The sequence below is a fragment of the Epinephelus moara genome, unplaced genomic scaffold (assembly GCF_006386435.1).
Source record: "Epinephelus moara isolate mb unplaced genomic scaffold, YSFRI_EMoa_1.0 scaffold1143, whole genome shotgun sequence".
Lineage (NCBI taxonomy): Eukaryota > Metazoa > Chordata > Actinopteri > Perciformes > Serranidae > Epinephelus > Epinephelus moara.
The window spans coordinates 1-14,003 of record NW_026078602.1 but is presented as its reverse complement, the minus strand read 5'-3'; the positions used below and the strand labels follow the sequence as shown (position 1 = coordinate 14,003).

Here is a 14,003-nt window from a genome sequence, read left to right as displayed (position 1 = left end):
CTCCCACGTCACTGTTTACGTCACACGCTGAGCTACACGTTTTGTTACTTGCTCACGCCCCCCATTGCCCCGAAAAAGGCACATTCTGTATAAACAAAAGTAGGTAGGCGGCATTTTGCTGCACTCCCCGATTTTGTTTTTATACTGCCAATGCTGAAAAAAGACTGACTGGGCTTTCCTGCTAATTTGCACAACTCCTGTTTAAAAAGAGCTTTTGTGTCAGTCCTGTGATAGTCTGGTAACCTGTCCAGGTTGAACTCTGCCTCTCACCCAATGTCAGCTGAGATAGGCTCCACCCCCCCACGACCCCTAACAGGATAAGTGGTTACAGAAAATGAATGTGTGAACAGTGTCTGTCTCTCAGGCAGAACAAAGACTCAGAATGTGTCATCAGCACTGACACTCGTCTTTTCCTGTGGTGTTCAGTAACCCCCCCCCCCCCCCCCCCAAACACACACACACACACACACACACACACACACACACACACCCTTCCAGGGAGAGTTGGGAAAATCCATCCTCTGGGCGAGGGAGTGACATGTTGACTAATCACACAGTGACTCACTTTTCTCCAGAACTGTCCAAAGATTCTGTGACTGATTCACAAACTTTACCTTTAATGGCATTATTTCATGTTTCATGTTCACCACAGGAAACAGGAAACTGTCAGGACAAGTGTCACAGTGTTTCAAACCTTTAGAAAGTCTTAAAAATGTTTTGTCCTTCTCACAGGCCTGTGTGGGTCTCTCTCCGTCCGCTGCTTAATCTCTGATTAGCGCTCAGAGTTTGGCGAGCTTGTGTGAATTCCTGCAGAGCTTTGAGCGGATTGATCAACCACAACACCTGCAAACACCTGTGTGGATGTTTAATCTTTAATCGGTAATACTGCAGCAGAATGAACAGGCTGATCATGTGATTTGTTTCCAGCTGCTGTCAGAGAGTTAACATGTCATCATCTGCGATGTCATCTAGAGCAGGTGTCCATAAACCCTCTCAGAAATCTTTGACAAGAGACACTACACAACTTCATTGTGTTTTTAAGTTTCCTTGTTTTGTGTGTGTGTGTGTGCGTGTGTGCGTGTGTGCGTGCGTGCGTGCGTGCGTGCATTCAACAATAGAAAGAAACAAAGCAGCAGTTTAAATGAAGCAGCAGATTAGATCTGCAGCTCTGTGAGGTGAAGCAGTGAAAGATTAAAATGTTTTCAGACGTCAGCTGATCTGGATTCAGACGGCGGCCCCTGACCTGCACCATCACTGGTGTGAGGGCCTTGACACACCACGCTGACAGTCTGTGTCGGTGAATGACATCACTGTGATGGTCAGTTCAGCTCGGCGCACGAGAAGAGAAACGGAAGTGAGAAAATGAATCAAAGAGCTGAAGTCCAGAGGGAGAGAGACCAAAACAGACCTGTTACATAAGGTCAGATTATTGTTTCAGTCACTGAGCTCTTTAACAGAAACGTTTCCTGATGGTTTGAATTGTTCTTCGTGCAGAGTAAATATAATCTGTTCCTTCATCACCAGGTTGGATTGTTAATGAGCTAACAGGCTAACTAGCGTCGTCAGTCCCTCCTGTTGCTCTTCCTGTTTCTTATTTTGAATGACGATCACAGACTACCACCGTCACACCCTCAGGAAGTGCATCGGGTTTGAAGTCAATTTTCATAGTGGCCAAAAAGTTGTACTGCAATTTCTGGGGTCGGTTGTGTGATGTCATCACGTCTAAAAATACTTTTTCCCATCAGCTTACATGGAGAACAAGACGTCTGAAGAAATCAGTGGATAGGTTTTTTTTTTTCAGCATCAAAACCCCACGATGACTCATTCCACTTTAAAGATTTAAACCATTCAGTCCGATCACATTTAGAAGGTCAAGAAGATTAAATCATTTTATGCCCTCTTAAGTTAGCAGAGCGCTGAACTGGAATTTAGTCCCTCGGCCAGCGGAAGTTGGACGCTCGGCCAACGCTCAGTGACCATGAGTCTCTAGTGCAGAGTCCTGCACAGGTCCATGACCATCACCTTACTGTCCTGAGTGTGGCGTTCGCCCTCACTCTCACTGGTTAAACTGGTGGACAACTGTTGCTGCTGTTTGTGCTGCTGGTTTGGACTCTGGTGGACACAGAGTACCAGAGACTGCAGGGAAATGTTGGACTGCTCCTTTAAGGTGTGTAACAGTTCTTTAATGAAGGAAATGTAATCAGATTTCTTTGTGCTCGCTCAGACCTGGTTCAGTCTGTCGTGTTTAATGAAACTCGTCCGTCCAGTTTTGAGTAAAAAAAACTAACTCACTGTTTTATTTCCAACACGTCTGATCTTGGTTCAAACATATATTATCTGTGACATCATCAGGATGCTGCCGACAGGATGTGATGTCATTCTAACAGCAGATCAGCTACCTGCGGCTGAATGACAGGAAACACTGACACAATAAATATAAAACACACACACACACACACCGAATGGAGTAAACCTGTCCTGAATCTTCATGTTTCAGAACTTCATTGAGTTTTCAGTGATTTTTGGCGCCCAGTAGAAACCAGACTTCCTTTCAGTGTGAATTTACCATCAAAACACAGAAATATAAAAATTAAAAAACATTTGAATAAAAAACTGTGAATGTGACAAAGACAGGATCCATGACGGTCTTTATAATATTATATTGGGACAGTGATCAGCTGTTTGTCAGTTGCAGAATTCAAATGACGTTTTTGGTTCCTGTCTCTGCAGAGGACTTCCTGCCGGCGTTAAAGAGCCCTCTGGGTCTGGTGGGGGAGGGGGCGGCCAACGTACCGTCACAACGGACGCCGCTCACCAACATGTCGCTCAAACATCCGCTCATCGAGATCCAGTGAGTGACCTCAGCATGTTGGTGTCTGAGCAGTCTGACAGTCTGTCTTATCAAGAGCACAGTCAGACTACGTTTCCCATGAGCCTCTGTGCATCAGGACCAAACCTGTTATATCTTTGTGTGTGTGTGTGTGTGTGTGTGTGTGTGTGTGTGTGTGTGTGTGTGTGTGTGTGTGCGCGTAGAAACTCGGTCCACAGTCTGCGTAAGAGGTCGTCTCAGGAGTGGAGTCAGAGTGTGTTTCATGTAGACGCTCCACCGTGGACTCCACCCAACGCCACAGACACCAACAACACTACAGGTACGCTCACACAGGAACTGCTGCCAGCTGTGACACCAGCCTTAAAGGGACAGTTCACCATAAGATAAACCTGTAGTTCTGTTTATCGATCTACGTAGTTTTGGTTTTGGAGTTTTGCAGATATCAGCTGTAGAGACGTCTGACTTGATGTAGTGGAACTTTCCATTGTAAGAACTCATCAGTGCCTCTTCAGATACGATGACCTGATCACTCAAGATAATCCACAGACCTTGTTGTGACCAGGGACTATTTTCTCTCTACTGAACTACACTCACCAGCTGTATCACTGCGCAGAAGGAAGCGTGCATCTACTCATGGACGAGAGGCTCATGACAGTGTGAGGTGTAAACATTAATGGCGTCCTCCTCAGCTGAGCTGTGACTTTGGTTAGCTCAGTGATGCTAGGTGAGCTAGCATCAGATGAACGCTTCCTCCTGCGCAGTGACACGGTCAGGTATCTGCAGGAGGGTCATGACCTTTGGGAGGAGACGCTGCTGTTGAGTGTTTACAGTGTATTTATTTATGTTGACTTGTTTCTGGGTTTAACCCTTCCTGTCCTCCTCAGCTCCTTCAGCTCCCACGACTCCCATTGAGCCCCCGACCCCGCCCCCCCTCCTGTCATTGACTGAGCCGACAGGTCAGGTGTCCCCAGCTGAGGGCAGGGAGTCTCCTTCGCTGTTCGACAGACGGAACAGGAAGGCGAAGAATCGCAGGTCGTCCACCATGACGTTGTCCCGCACAGAGACGCTGCAGCAGGAGAAACAGATGCTGATGGAGGAGGTCAAAGCTCAGAAGGTGATCGATCACTGATCAGATCAATAACTAATAATTAAAAAAATAATGCTCTTTAAAATGAAAGCAATGATTCACTCAAATTTTGTTTCAGTAACTTTATGCCAGCCTCAGCGTTTGGTGGCGCTCTGGAGCCCGCTGACCTCGCCGCAGCTTGACCACATCAGAACCTTTCACCAGCTCTGATGTCACTGTCAGTAATAACCTGTTTCCTGTCCAGGAGCTGGTGTGGATCCTCCACAAAGCCTTGGAGGCGTCTCAGCTGGAGAAACGAACCTGTGCAGAGTTTCTGGCGGAGAAAGGAGAGCAGGAGCGTCTGGAACTGCTGCGACACCGCGAGCGGCAGGCGGCCGACCTGCGAGGGCGGCTGGAGGAGGCGAAGACGGAGGCGGAGGCCACGAGGAGGAGTCTGGCTCAGAGAGACGCACAGCTGGCCGAGCTGCAGGAGAACATCGGGATGCTGAAGGAGAAGAACAACGCCAAGCAGGAGGTGAGGCCACGCCCACATGCATGAGTCATTCTGACAGATCTTGGTGAACACTCGCGCTCAGAGCAGATGCACCAGACTGACGACATTCTGCCTGCCACGTTTTGAGCTACATGTTTGTGGAGATTTCTGATGATTGGACAAATGGTTAATGACTTATGGTCAATTCACTTTTAATCGAGCTCAGTCATTGTGTGTCAGTCCTGTGAGGCTGGGCAGGACACGTGTTTGATGGGAGCTTGTTTAATAATAATAATAATAATAATAACAATAATTTATATAGTGCCTTTCCCAAGGTCACTTTACAATACATAGTAAGGAAACAATAACACCAACAGAACAGTACAAAACAACACAAGCAGAACAGAAAAGCAACAAAACTATAACAAACAGCAGAAAGCAGAGACACTGTGTGATGGTACACTGGCCATGAGATGGATTATCAAATTAAAAAGCCATGGTGAACAGATGAGTTTTGAGGGTGGATTTGAAAATGTCCAGTGAAGGGGCGTTGTGGGTTACAGGGGGGAGAGAGCTCCAGAGGGTGGGGGCAGCGACGCTGAAGGCCCGGTCACCAAAAGTTCGGAGGCAGGAGTGAGGGATGAAGAGTAGGCCGGAGTCAGAGGAGCGCAGAGATCTGGACGGAGTGTAAGGGTGGAGGAGGTCCGTTATGTACTGTGGGGGGAGGGCATGGAGGGACTTGCAGGTGAGGAGGAGGATTTTGTAGATTATGCAGGACTTGACCGGGAGCCAGTGGAGATGGATGAGGGTGGGGGTGATGTGCTGCCAGGGCTTGGTGCGGGTGAGGACCCTGGCAGCTGAGTTTTGTACATATTGGAGCCTGTCCAGGGTTTTGTTTGGAACCCCGAACAGGACACCATTGCAGTAGTCCAGGCGGGAAGTGATGAAGGAGGGGATGAGTGTTTCTGCAACTGAGTCGGTGAGTGATGGCCGGAGTCTGGAGATGTTTTTCAGGTGGTGGAAAGCAGATTTGCTGACAGATTTGATGTGGGTCTCCCAGGTTGCGGACCTCAGCAGATGGTAAGATGGTGGCACCGTCAATGGTTAGGATTAGATCCCCAACCTTCTCGAGCAGTGCCTTGGGGGCCACAAGGTAAGATAAGATAAGATACACCTTTATTGATCCCATAATTGAGAAATTCCAACCATGGGCTGTCTTGTTGCTGTTGAGTTTGAGTAGATTAGATGTCAACCAAGATTTTATTTCGAGGAGGCAATTGATGAGCGACTGAGGGGGCAGATGGGCAGAGGGTTTTGTACTGATGTAGAGCTGGGTGTCGTTGGCATAAGAACGAAAGTTGAGACCATGGCGGCGGATGATCTTGCCTAACGGGAGCATGTAAATGTTTAACAGAAGGGGGCTATGCACCGAGCCTTGGGGGACACCGTGATTTAATGATTGTTAATGAATGAACGCTGTTTCCTGTCAGGTGATCATTAAGCTGTCGGATCAGGTGACTTCCTGTATGTCGTCAGGTGGTGGCTCAGACTCTCAGACCTTCAGACAGCTTCAGCAGGACGTCGAGAACCTGAAGGTGAAATAAAAATGTTCACAACACACATCAACATGTCGCTAAAATAAAACCCACAGTCCATCAGATCCTTTGTTCTGAGACTAAAAACTAATCAACATTAACGATCACAGTTATTGATCAGACACATCTTCTCCTCTCTGATTGGTCAGGACGACATCGAGGCGTATAAGACTCAGAACAAGTTCCTGAACTCGGAGATCTACCAGCTGACCAAACTGTGGAGGACCAGTTCAGAGCAGGAGAAGAGTCTGATGGTGAAGGTGGGTCAGACTGGGAACACTGGGACCAGTTCCATTACTGTTAATACAGGGGGCGGGGCTTCACTCTGTGTCCTGTCCTCTGATTGGCTGCAGTGTGCTTACCTGGAGGCCAGTAACTGTCAAGTGGAGAGCCGGTACCTGAACGTCCTGCGGCAGCTGCATGAGACCAAATCTCTGGATCCGGTCCAGCGGGGGGCCGTCCAGAAGATGATCGAGGACGCTCTGAAAGGAGAGCTGAAGAGTGTCCTCAAGCTCAACGTGGCCAGGTAAGAGGGACGGACTCAACACCTGGGGACAGAATAACAGAGACACCTGGTGGAGAGAATAACAGAGACACCTGGTGGAGAGAATAACAGGAACACCTGGTCCTGATTGTCTCATATGTGTCTCGTGTCCTCAGAGACCACGATGAGTACGGCTTTAAGATCATCCCGGACTACGAGGTGGAGGACATGAAGCTGCTGGCAAAGATCCAGGCTCTGGAGATCCGCTCACACAACCTGCTGCATCAGGTCTGAACCCTCACCTGTAGACCTGTACTACTGTAGACCTGTGGACCTGTACACCTTGTACACCTGTAGACCTGTACACCTGTACACCTTGTACACCTGTAGACCTGTACACCTGTACACCTTGTACACCTGTAGAGCTGTAGACCTGTACACCTGCACACTTGTAGGCCTTTAGACCTGTACACCTTTACACCTATCGATCTGTAGACTTGTACACCTGTAGACCTGTGCACCTGTGAGCAGAAGGTCCTTGATGAGGTTGGACCTCACAGGACAGAGGACGCAGATCTGACTTGGTGTGTATCTAAAGTCTGTCCCTGGGTCTCTCCCTGCAGGAGGCAGGAGAGCGCCCCCTGTTGAGTCGCTGGGCTCAGTACCTCGCCGGCAGGTCAGATGATGACCTCTGTCCCTCACCTGAGCTCAAATGTCTGCTCCGAGCCGGCGTCCCGAAGGAGTACCGACAGCAGGTGTGGCGCTGGGTGGTCAGAACCAGAACCAGGACCATCAGAGAGCGACACCCACAGCGCTACCAGCAGGTATGCAGGATGTTTACCTGATCCACATCTGTCCACACCTCATCCACATCTGTCCACTCCTCATCCACATCTGTCCACACCTCATCCACATCTGTCCACACCTGATCCACACCTGATCCACACCTGTCCACACCTCATCCACACCTCATCCACATCTGTCCACACCTCGTCCACACCTCGTCCACACCTCGTCCACATCTGTCCACACCTCGTCCACATCTGTCCACACCTGTCCACACCTGATCCACAGTGTCACCTGTCACACCTGGCTGCAGGTTTAACTCTCCTGTTGTCAGTGACGTCTCAGTAATCCAGCTGTTGTGTTTCCAGCTGTGTGAGAAGAGTCGGACGTCTCCTCATTCGGCCTCCAGACAGATCCAGCTGGACCTTCACCGCACCCTCACAACCAATCAGCACTTCTCCTCACCCTCTAGCCCCGCCCTCCAGCAGCTCCGCCGCATCCTATTGGCCTTCTCCTGGCAGAACCCTGCTATTGGCTACTGCCAGGGACTCAACAGGTACACACACACACACACACACACAGTCCCTGGTGTTTGTCTCCAGACAGAATGTCCTCTCTTTGTATTTGTGACGTTAAACGGATGCACGCAGTCTGTGGCCTGTGACGTGTCATGTGACGATCTGTGTCTCTCAGGGTGGCAGCCATCGCTCTGCTGGTTCTTCAGAGTGAAGAAGAAGCCTTCTGGTGTCTGGTGGCCGTGGTGGAAGCCATCATGCCTCAGGACTACTACACCAAGAACCTGGTGGCCTCTCAGGTCGAGATCATTCAGTAACTCAGTTTATTGTTTTTTATCTTTAATACTTCTGTCAGGACTCTTTACAGTTACACATATTTTATATTAGATGAAACTGTTGGACAGTGAGGAGTGTTGAAACACTGATAAACTCTCTGAGCTGACAAGTTGATATTTTATCATCTTAAAGTTGTTGTTTTAACTGGATTTAATAACGTGTTGTTTATTTCTGAGTGTGAAGCTCATATGTCCCATTTTTTCCTGCTGACATAAACACATCATCAGTGAACTGAGCTGCAGCTGCTCAGCTGCGTTTATAAAAACAACCTGAACCAGAGGTCAGTGTAACTGTTTGATCAGAGTTATTGATCAGAGTGATTGATTGATAGTTTGTGCGTGTTTAGGCGGACCAGCGAGTGCTGAAGGACTTCCTGTCGGAGAAACTTCCCAGACTGGCGGCTCATTTTGAGGATTACAGCATCGACGTGTCTCTGATCACCTTTAACTGGTTCATGGTGATTTTTGTGGAGAGTCTGCCGAGTGACATCCTGCTGCCACTGTGGGACGCCTTCCTGTATGAGGGCACCAAGGTACCACATACACACACACACACACACACACACACACACACACAGTGAGAAATAAATAAACAGACTCATAAAAAGATTTTTGGAAAAGATATGGCTTTGTACAAGTGTCTTCAATCTGTATTGTCCCCACTTTGCGTCAGTGTCCCCACTTTGCGTCAGTGTCCCCACTTTGTGTGAATGTGTCCCCACTTTGTGTGAATGTGTCCATTTTGTACTAATATAGTGTCCACACACTTGACGCAGCCCCTTTCATTAACAGAGTTGTTATTCAATTATCATGTTACTGTTTCTTCTTCCAGGAAGTGACTTGAAGGAAAAATTTAACATGTGGGAACAATTTGATAAGTCTTGCTCTGGATCTATAATGATTTATTGTTTAGTTTTGTCATGTGTCAGGTCTTAAACATTATAAAACTATGTCATTAAAATTGAAAATATAGATTGTGCCTTTTATAAAATACATTTTTACTCCAGTAGTTTTATATACTTTTTGATTTTACTTCCTTATGTCCTTGTTGTACTTTATGATTTCTGTTTTCTGTTGACTACAGTTTTGGAAAGTTATAAAGTTTATTCAATAGAAGACTCGTCATCCGAAAGTATTTATAGTATCACAGGTTAAAGTTCTTTGAGGTGGAGCTAATTTCAACCACTTCATATACAGTATAACTTTATAAAATAATCTTTGTGTCACACTGAGCGGTAAAAACAAACTTAATTGTCTGTAAACAAGAAATAAACCAGAGTAAAGTCATAACATTTAAATATTTTTTAAACCACAAACACAGTCTGTGTGTTAAAACAAGAAATAAAAGTATAAGTAATAATTTTTATTTAATATTGACTTTCTGAGAGCTCACCTGAGTGGTTTGTGTTGCAGGTGATTTTCAGGTACGCTCTGGCTCTATTTAAATACAAAGAGGACGACATCCTGAAGATCCACGACAGCGTGGAGATGTACCAGTACCTGCGTTTCTTCACCAAGACCATCTCTGACGGCAGGTAAAGACTCACCTGGTCCGACCTGACCTCAGACATCAATGTTTTCATACCATGTTTCATGTTGAGATCTTTCTGTTTATCACAGCTGTAATGCTGCCACCTGTTGGAACTCAGACACAACGCTGCAGGACTCCACTGAGAATTGTTTTTGAGTTTGTTTTTGAGTTTTCTTCAGGATCACAGTGATCCAGTGAGAACTGAGGGAGAATAATGTCATTAACAACACGCTCAGAAATCAACTGTCTTTAGTCTGAATTCTGTCGACTTGAAGGAAACTAAACATTTTGAACCACAGACTGACTGACGTCTGCGAGCGTCACGTACAAACACTGTGTGTGTGTGTGTGTGTGTGTGTGTATACCTGCTGCAATAGTTTGCTCAGGCAGTCAGTATAATCATTTTTTAAGCGAGCATGTTGAACATTTGATGGTTCTAGTTGTGATTGTTTGCTGCTTTGCTTCTTGTTGGATATCAGACTGAATATATTTTGATTGTTGGTCAGACAGAACATCTGATATTACATGGTGCTCTTTTTAGTATAAAGAGTCGAAGTTGTTATGTTAGGAAACGTGTTTCTTCGCTGTGATCTGGACTGAACCTCAGAAACTCTACAGAACCAAACTGCAGGTATTTCCTGCCTTTGTACTGTTGTGGATGAACCGGCTAATGTTGCTGTTGTTGGCTCCTGCAGGAAGCTGATCAGCGTCGCCTTCAACGACATGAACCCGTTCCCCGGCCGCCTGCTGAGGAACCGGCGAGCGCTTCACCTGGAGCGCCTGCAGGCGGAGCTGCGAGAGCTGGAGGAGCAGCAGAAGGAGTTCGTCACGGAGAGCGCCGAACGTAAAGACAAAGAGCTCGACACCATGGTCAGCGAGGATGACGAGGAACTCTGATCTCACTCACAGATTTATTTTGTTGACAATCAGTCGACACACAGCTGCTTCTACGTTAGCTACCTGAAACTGCTGCTGCAGCTGAACACAAGTCTGATTGTAAAGTTAACAGTTTAGCTCATGGATAGTTGTTAGCTAACACAAAACATGAATGAACTACAAGCGCTTCCGCCCATATAGATCAGCACTACTACTGTAAACCCACACAAAAACTGACCCAGATTCACTGCTGACTGACATAGCTACACTGCTAACTGCCGTAGTTACAATGCTAACTGACAGTTACACTGCTAACTGACGTGGTTACAATGCTAACTGACGTGGTTACAATGCTAACTGACGTAGTTACAATACTAACTGACGTGGTTACACTGCTAACTGACATAGTTACAATGCTACTGACGTGGTTACACTGCTAACTGACATAGTTACAATGCTAACTGACAGTTACACTGCTAACTGACGTAGTTACAATGCTAAATGACAGTTACACTGCTAACTGACGTGGTTACACTGCTAACTGACAGTTACACTGCTAACTTATGTAGTTAGAACACTAACGGACATAGGTACACTGCTAAGTGTTGTAATTACACTTTGCATATTGCAGAAGTTTCACTACTGACACAGTTAGACTGCTAACGTACGTAGTTACTCTGCTAAGTGTTGTAACTTTTCTTATTGACGTAGTGACACTACTGACACAATTACACAGCTAACTGACATAGTTACACTGCTAACTGACATAGTTACACAGCTAATTGACATAGTTACACTGCTAACTGACATAGTTACACTGCTAATTGACATAGTTACTAATTGACATAGTTACACTGCTAACTGACATAGTTACACTGCTAATTGACATAGTTACACTGCTAATTGACATAGTTACACTGCTAACTGACATAGTTATACGGCTAACTGCAGCTGTTCAAGTCTTCAGTCTCTTTGAAATATAAAATCTGTTTTTATCACATGATGAACAAATAAACATAGAACAACATTTTATTGTTAATAAGATTCAGGGTTTGGTTATAAAGCCTCAGATAATCATGTTCACGTCTCGCCCAGAGAGAATTAGTGTCATCGTTCAGTCTGATACCACCGTTAGCTCCATGCTAATGTTTTATTTTATTTTGTCTCATCTGACTTTTTGTTGGTGATAAACTGTGATTTATTGTTCAGCTCATTAATTGTTAATGAGCCGACAGTGTTCTTAGGTGGCAGTTACAGTTATAAAGTGCCAAGTGAGAAAATAACGCTAATGCTAACAGAAGCTAACCTGCTTTGTTTTTGTATTATAAGAAGCCAAATAAAAACAACAGGTTGACTCAATAACTTTCCAATAAGTCTGACGGTAATAACTGTCATGAAAAACTGTAGTTGTGTTATAAAGTAAAGTATTGTGATGTGAACAGTCTTAGCTTCACACCTGATGCTAACACTGGTCGCTAATGTTTGTTTGTATGTTTGTGAACCACTGGTTCATTTTGTCTTCTTGTCATCCAAATCTTATTTTTTATTTTATTTTATTTTATTATGGGTTTGTAAAAATATTCAGTAAATTAAAGTGTTGGATTTGATTTTCCTGATGACATCACGCTCACACGTCATAACGTGCTCGACTGCTGAAATTACAAACACATACTTGTGGACTTCGGCCTGAGATGTTTCCATTAATGTTTATTATTCCAAAACACAAATCTTAATATCCATCCATCTATTTTCTAACCGCTTAACCTCTTGAGGGTTGCGGGGGGCTGGAGCCTATTCCAGCTGACACTGGGTGAGACAGACAACCATTCACACTCACATTCACACCTACGGACAATTTAGAGTCACCAATTAACCTGCATGTCTGAAACCCACACTGACACGGGGAGAACATGCAAACTCCGCACAGTAGGGCTCCTGCACCTGGGATCGAACCGGGAACCCTCTCACTGTGAGGCGACAGTGCTAACCACTGTACCACTGTGCTGCCAGAAACCTGAAATCTTAATATAATAAAGTCAGAGTTGATTTGTTCTGATATAAAGGAGGTCTTAGGACTCAGATATAGACAGAAAAGACTTTCTCAGTCTGTCTGTGAACGTTTTATTAAACACGTTTATTTTCTCTGTGAATTTACAAAACTGTCTTTAATCTTTGATTCTGTGTATTTACACAACAGTCGAGCAGTGTATTTTAAATATTACTTTATTAATGTGTAAATAAACTAAATCAGGTAGTTTGTAAATCTACAATCAATCAAGTCATCAGGGATCAATTCAGCCTTCATATCAACAGTTTAAAGGAGCAGTCCAACGCATTAAAAATCAGCTGTGATGATGTCAGCAGTCATGTGACCATCAGGTAAACGTGGTTCTGACACAGCGACGCCTCCTCACACCGTCTCAGATGAGTCACACCGAGTTGACTCTGTGACCTTTGACCTCCGTCCTGATGACGAAGAGTACGACACGTTGTTCCCCAGAGAAGACCGTTTATCCTCGGAGTTGCCGCAGCAACACAGCACCTTCCTGGCCTTCTCCCTGAACTCCACCGACACGAAGTAGAAGATGAAGGGGTCAATGCAGCTGTTGAAGGTGCTGACTGCTAAGCTAACCATGTAGGGGACATACATGTCCTCACCGTCTCCCTCCAGCGAGCTGTCAATGTAGGTGAGGAGGAGGAGGATGTTACTGGGCAGCAGACATACGATGAACACCAGCAGCACCAGCACCGTCACCCGGATGGCGTGACCGTAGCGCTTCCCCTCAGCCAGCAGAGTGCGTAGTACGGCGCAGTGGCAGAACAGTACGACCAGGAAGGGCAGCAGGAAGCAGACGGTAAACAAGGTGGCGAAATACGGCAGGAAGTAGCTCTCCTGGTCCTCCTCCGGCAGTGCATCATGGCAGGTGGTGATCTGCAGCTCATCCAGCATGTAGGTCTGCTGCGACACCAGCAATGGCAGCATGGCGGCCAACACCACCGTCCACACCGCCGCCGACATGTACAGAGATACCCGCCGGCTGCGCAGCGTCTTGGCACCAAACGGGTGGACCAAAGCAATGTACCGGTCCAGAGCCACCAGTGCCAGACACAGCACAGACCCGTACATGTTGCCGTAAAACATCGCCATGACGATGCGGCAGAAGGGCTCACCCAGCTCCCAGTTGTTTCCTCTGAAGTGGTACATGATGCGGAATGGCAGCGCTAACAGCAGCAGGCAGTCGGCGGCGGTGAGGTTGATGAGCAGTGTAGTGGATGGCAGCTGTTTGGTCCTGAACAGCAGGACCCACAGAGCCAGCAGGTTGGAAGGGAGACCCACCAGGAACGCCAGCAGGTAGAGGATCGGCAGGTACACCGTGGTGGTCGGAGCCTGGATCTCCTTCAGCTGCCGCTCCTTCAGGGTGGTGAAGTTGCACTTCATCTTCAGCTTGAACGCACGCAGACCTGCAGAGACCACAACACACATCAGACTGT

The 14,003-nt window shown here is 46.4% G+C and overlaps 2 protein-coding genes across 9 annotated transcripts in view; one reads left to right on the top strand and one right to left on the bottom strand.

Annotated features, from left to right (window-relative positions):
• Positions 1-12,463, top strand: part of tbc1d2 (TBC1 domain family, member 2) — a 24,015-nt gene extending 11,552 nt beyond the window's left edge. For 5 of the 8 annotated variants that reach the window (XM_050039526.1, XM_050039523.1, XM_050039525.1 and 2 more), the window contains 14 exons: positions 2,731-2,851; positions 3,034-3,149; positions 3,715-3,944; positions 4,162-4,431; positions 5,880-5,984; positions 6,134-6,244; positions 6,338-6,510; positions 6,645-6,756; positions 7,092-7,292; positions 7,623-7,810; positions 7,948-8,068; positions 8,452-8,637; positions 9,518-9,639; positions 10,331-12,463. In XM_050039526.1, the coding sequence (XP_049895483.1) occupies positions 2,731-2,851; positions 3,034-3,149; positions 3,715-3,944; positions 4,162-4,431; positions 5,880-5,984; positions 6,134-6,244; positions 6,338-6,510; positions 6,645-6,756; positions 7,092-7,292; positions 7,623-7,810; positions 7,948-8,068; positions 8,452-8,637; positions 9,518-9,639; positions 10,331-10,532 (2,258 nt within the window). In that variant the 3' untranslated portion in view covers positions 10,533-12,463. Of the gene's footprint in view, positions 1-1,234; positions 1,421-2,021; positions 2,168-2,730; positions 2,852-3,033; positions 3,150-3,714; positions 3,945-4,161; positions 4,432-5,879; positions 5,985-6,133; positions 6,245-6,337; positions 6,511-6,644; positions 6,757-7,091; positions 7,293-7,622; positions 7,811-7,947; positions 8,069-8,451; positions 8,638-9,517; positions 9,640-10,330 lie in introns of those variants that run through there. The other 3 variants (XM_050039529.1, XM_050039530.1, XM_050039528.1) reach the window with 3 other exon arrangements.
• Positions 12,464-12,647: 184 nt separating this feature from the next.
• On the bottom strand, positions 12,648-13,995 carry si:ch211-132p1.2 (proteinase-activated receptor 4). The gene has a single exon (XM_050039522.1). It carries the CDS (start codon positions 13,993-13,995, stop codon positions 12,922-12,924), a length of 1,074 nt encoding a protein of 357 aa, XP_049895479.1. The 3' UTR covers positions 12,648-12,921.
• Positions 13,996-14,003: the final 8 nt, after the last annotated feature.

Excerpts from the sequence above, each read along its gene's own strand:
- si:ch211-132p1.2 (XM_050039522.1), bottom strand. The coding sequence starts at position 13,995 with ATGTGTGTTGTGGTCTCTGCAGGTCTGCGTGCGTTCAAGCTGAAGATG.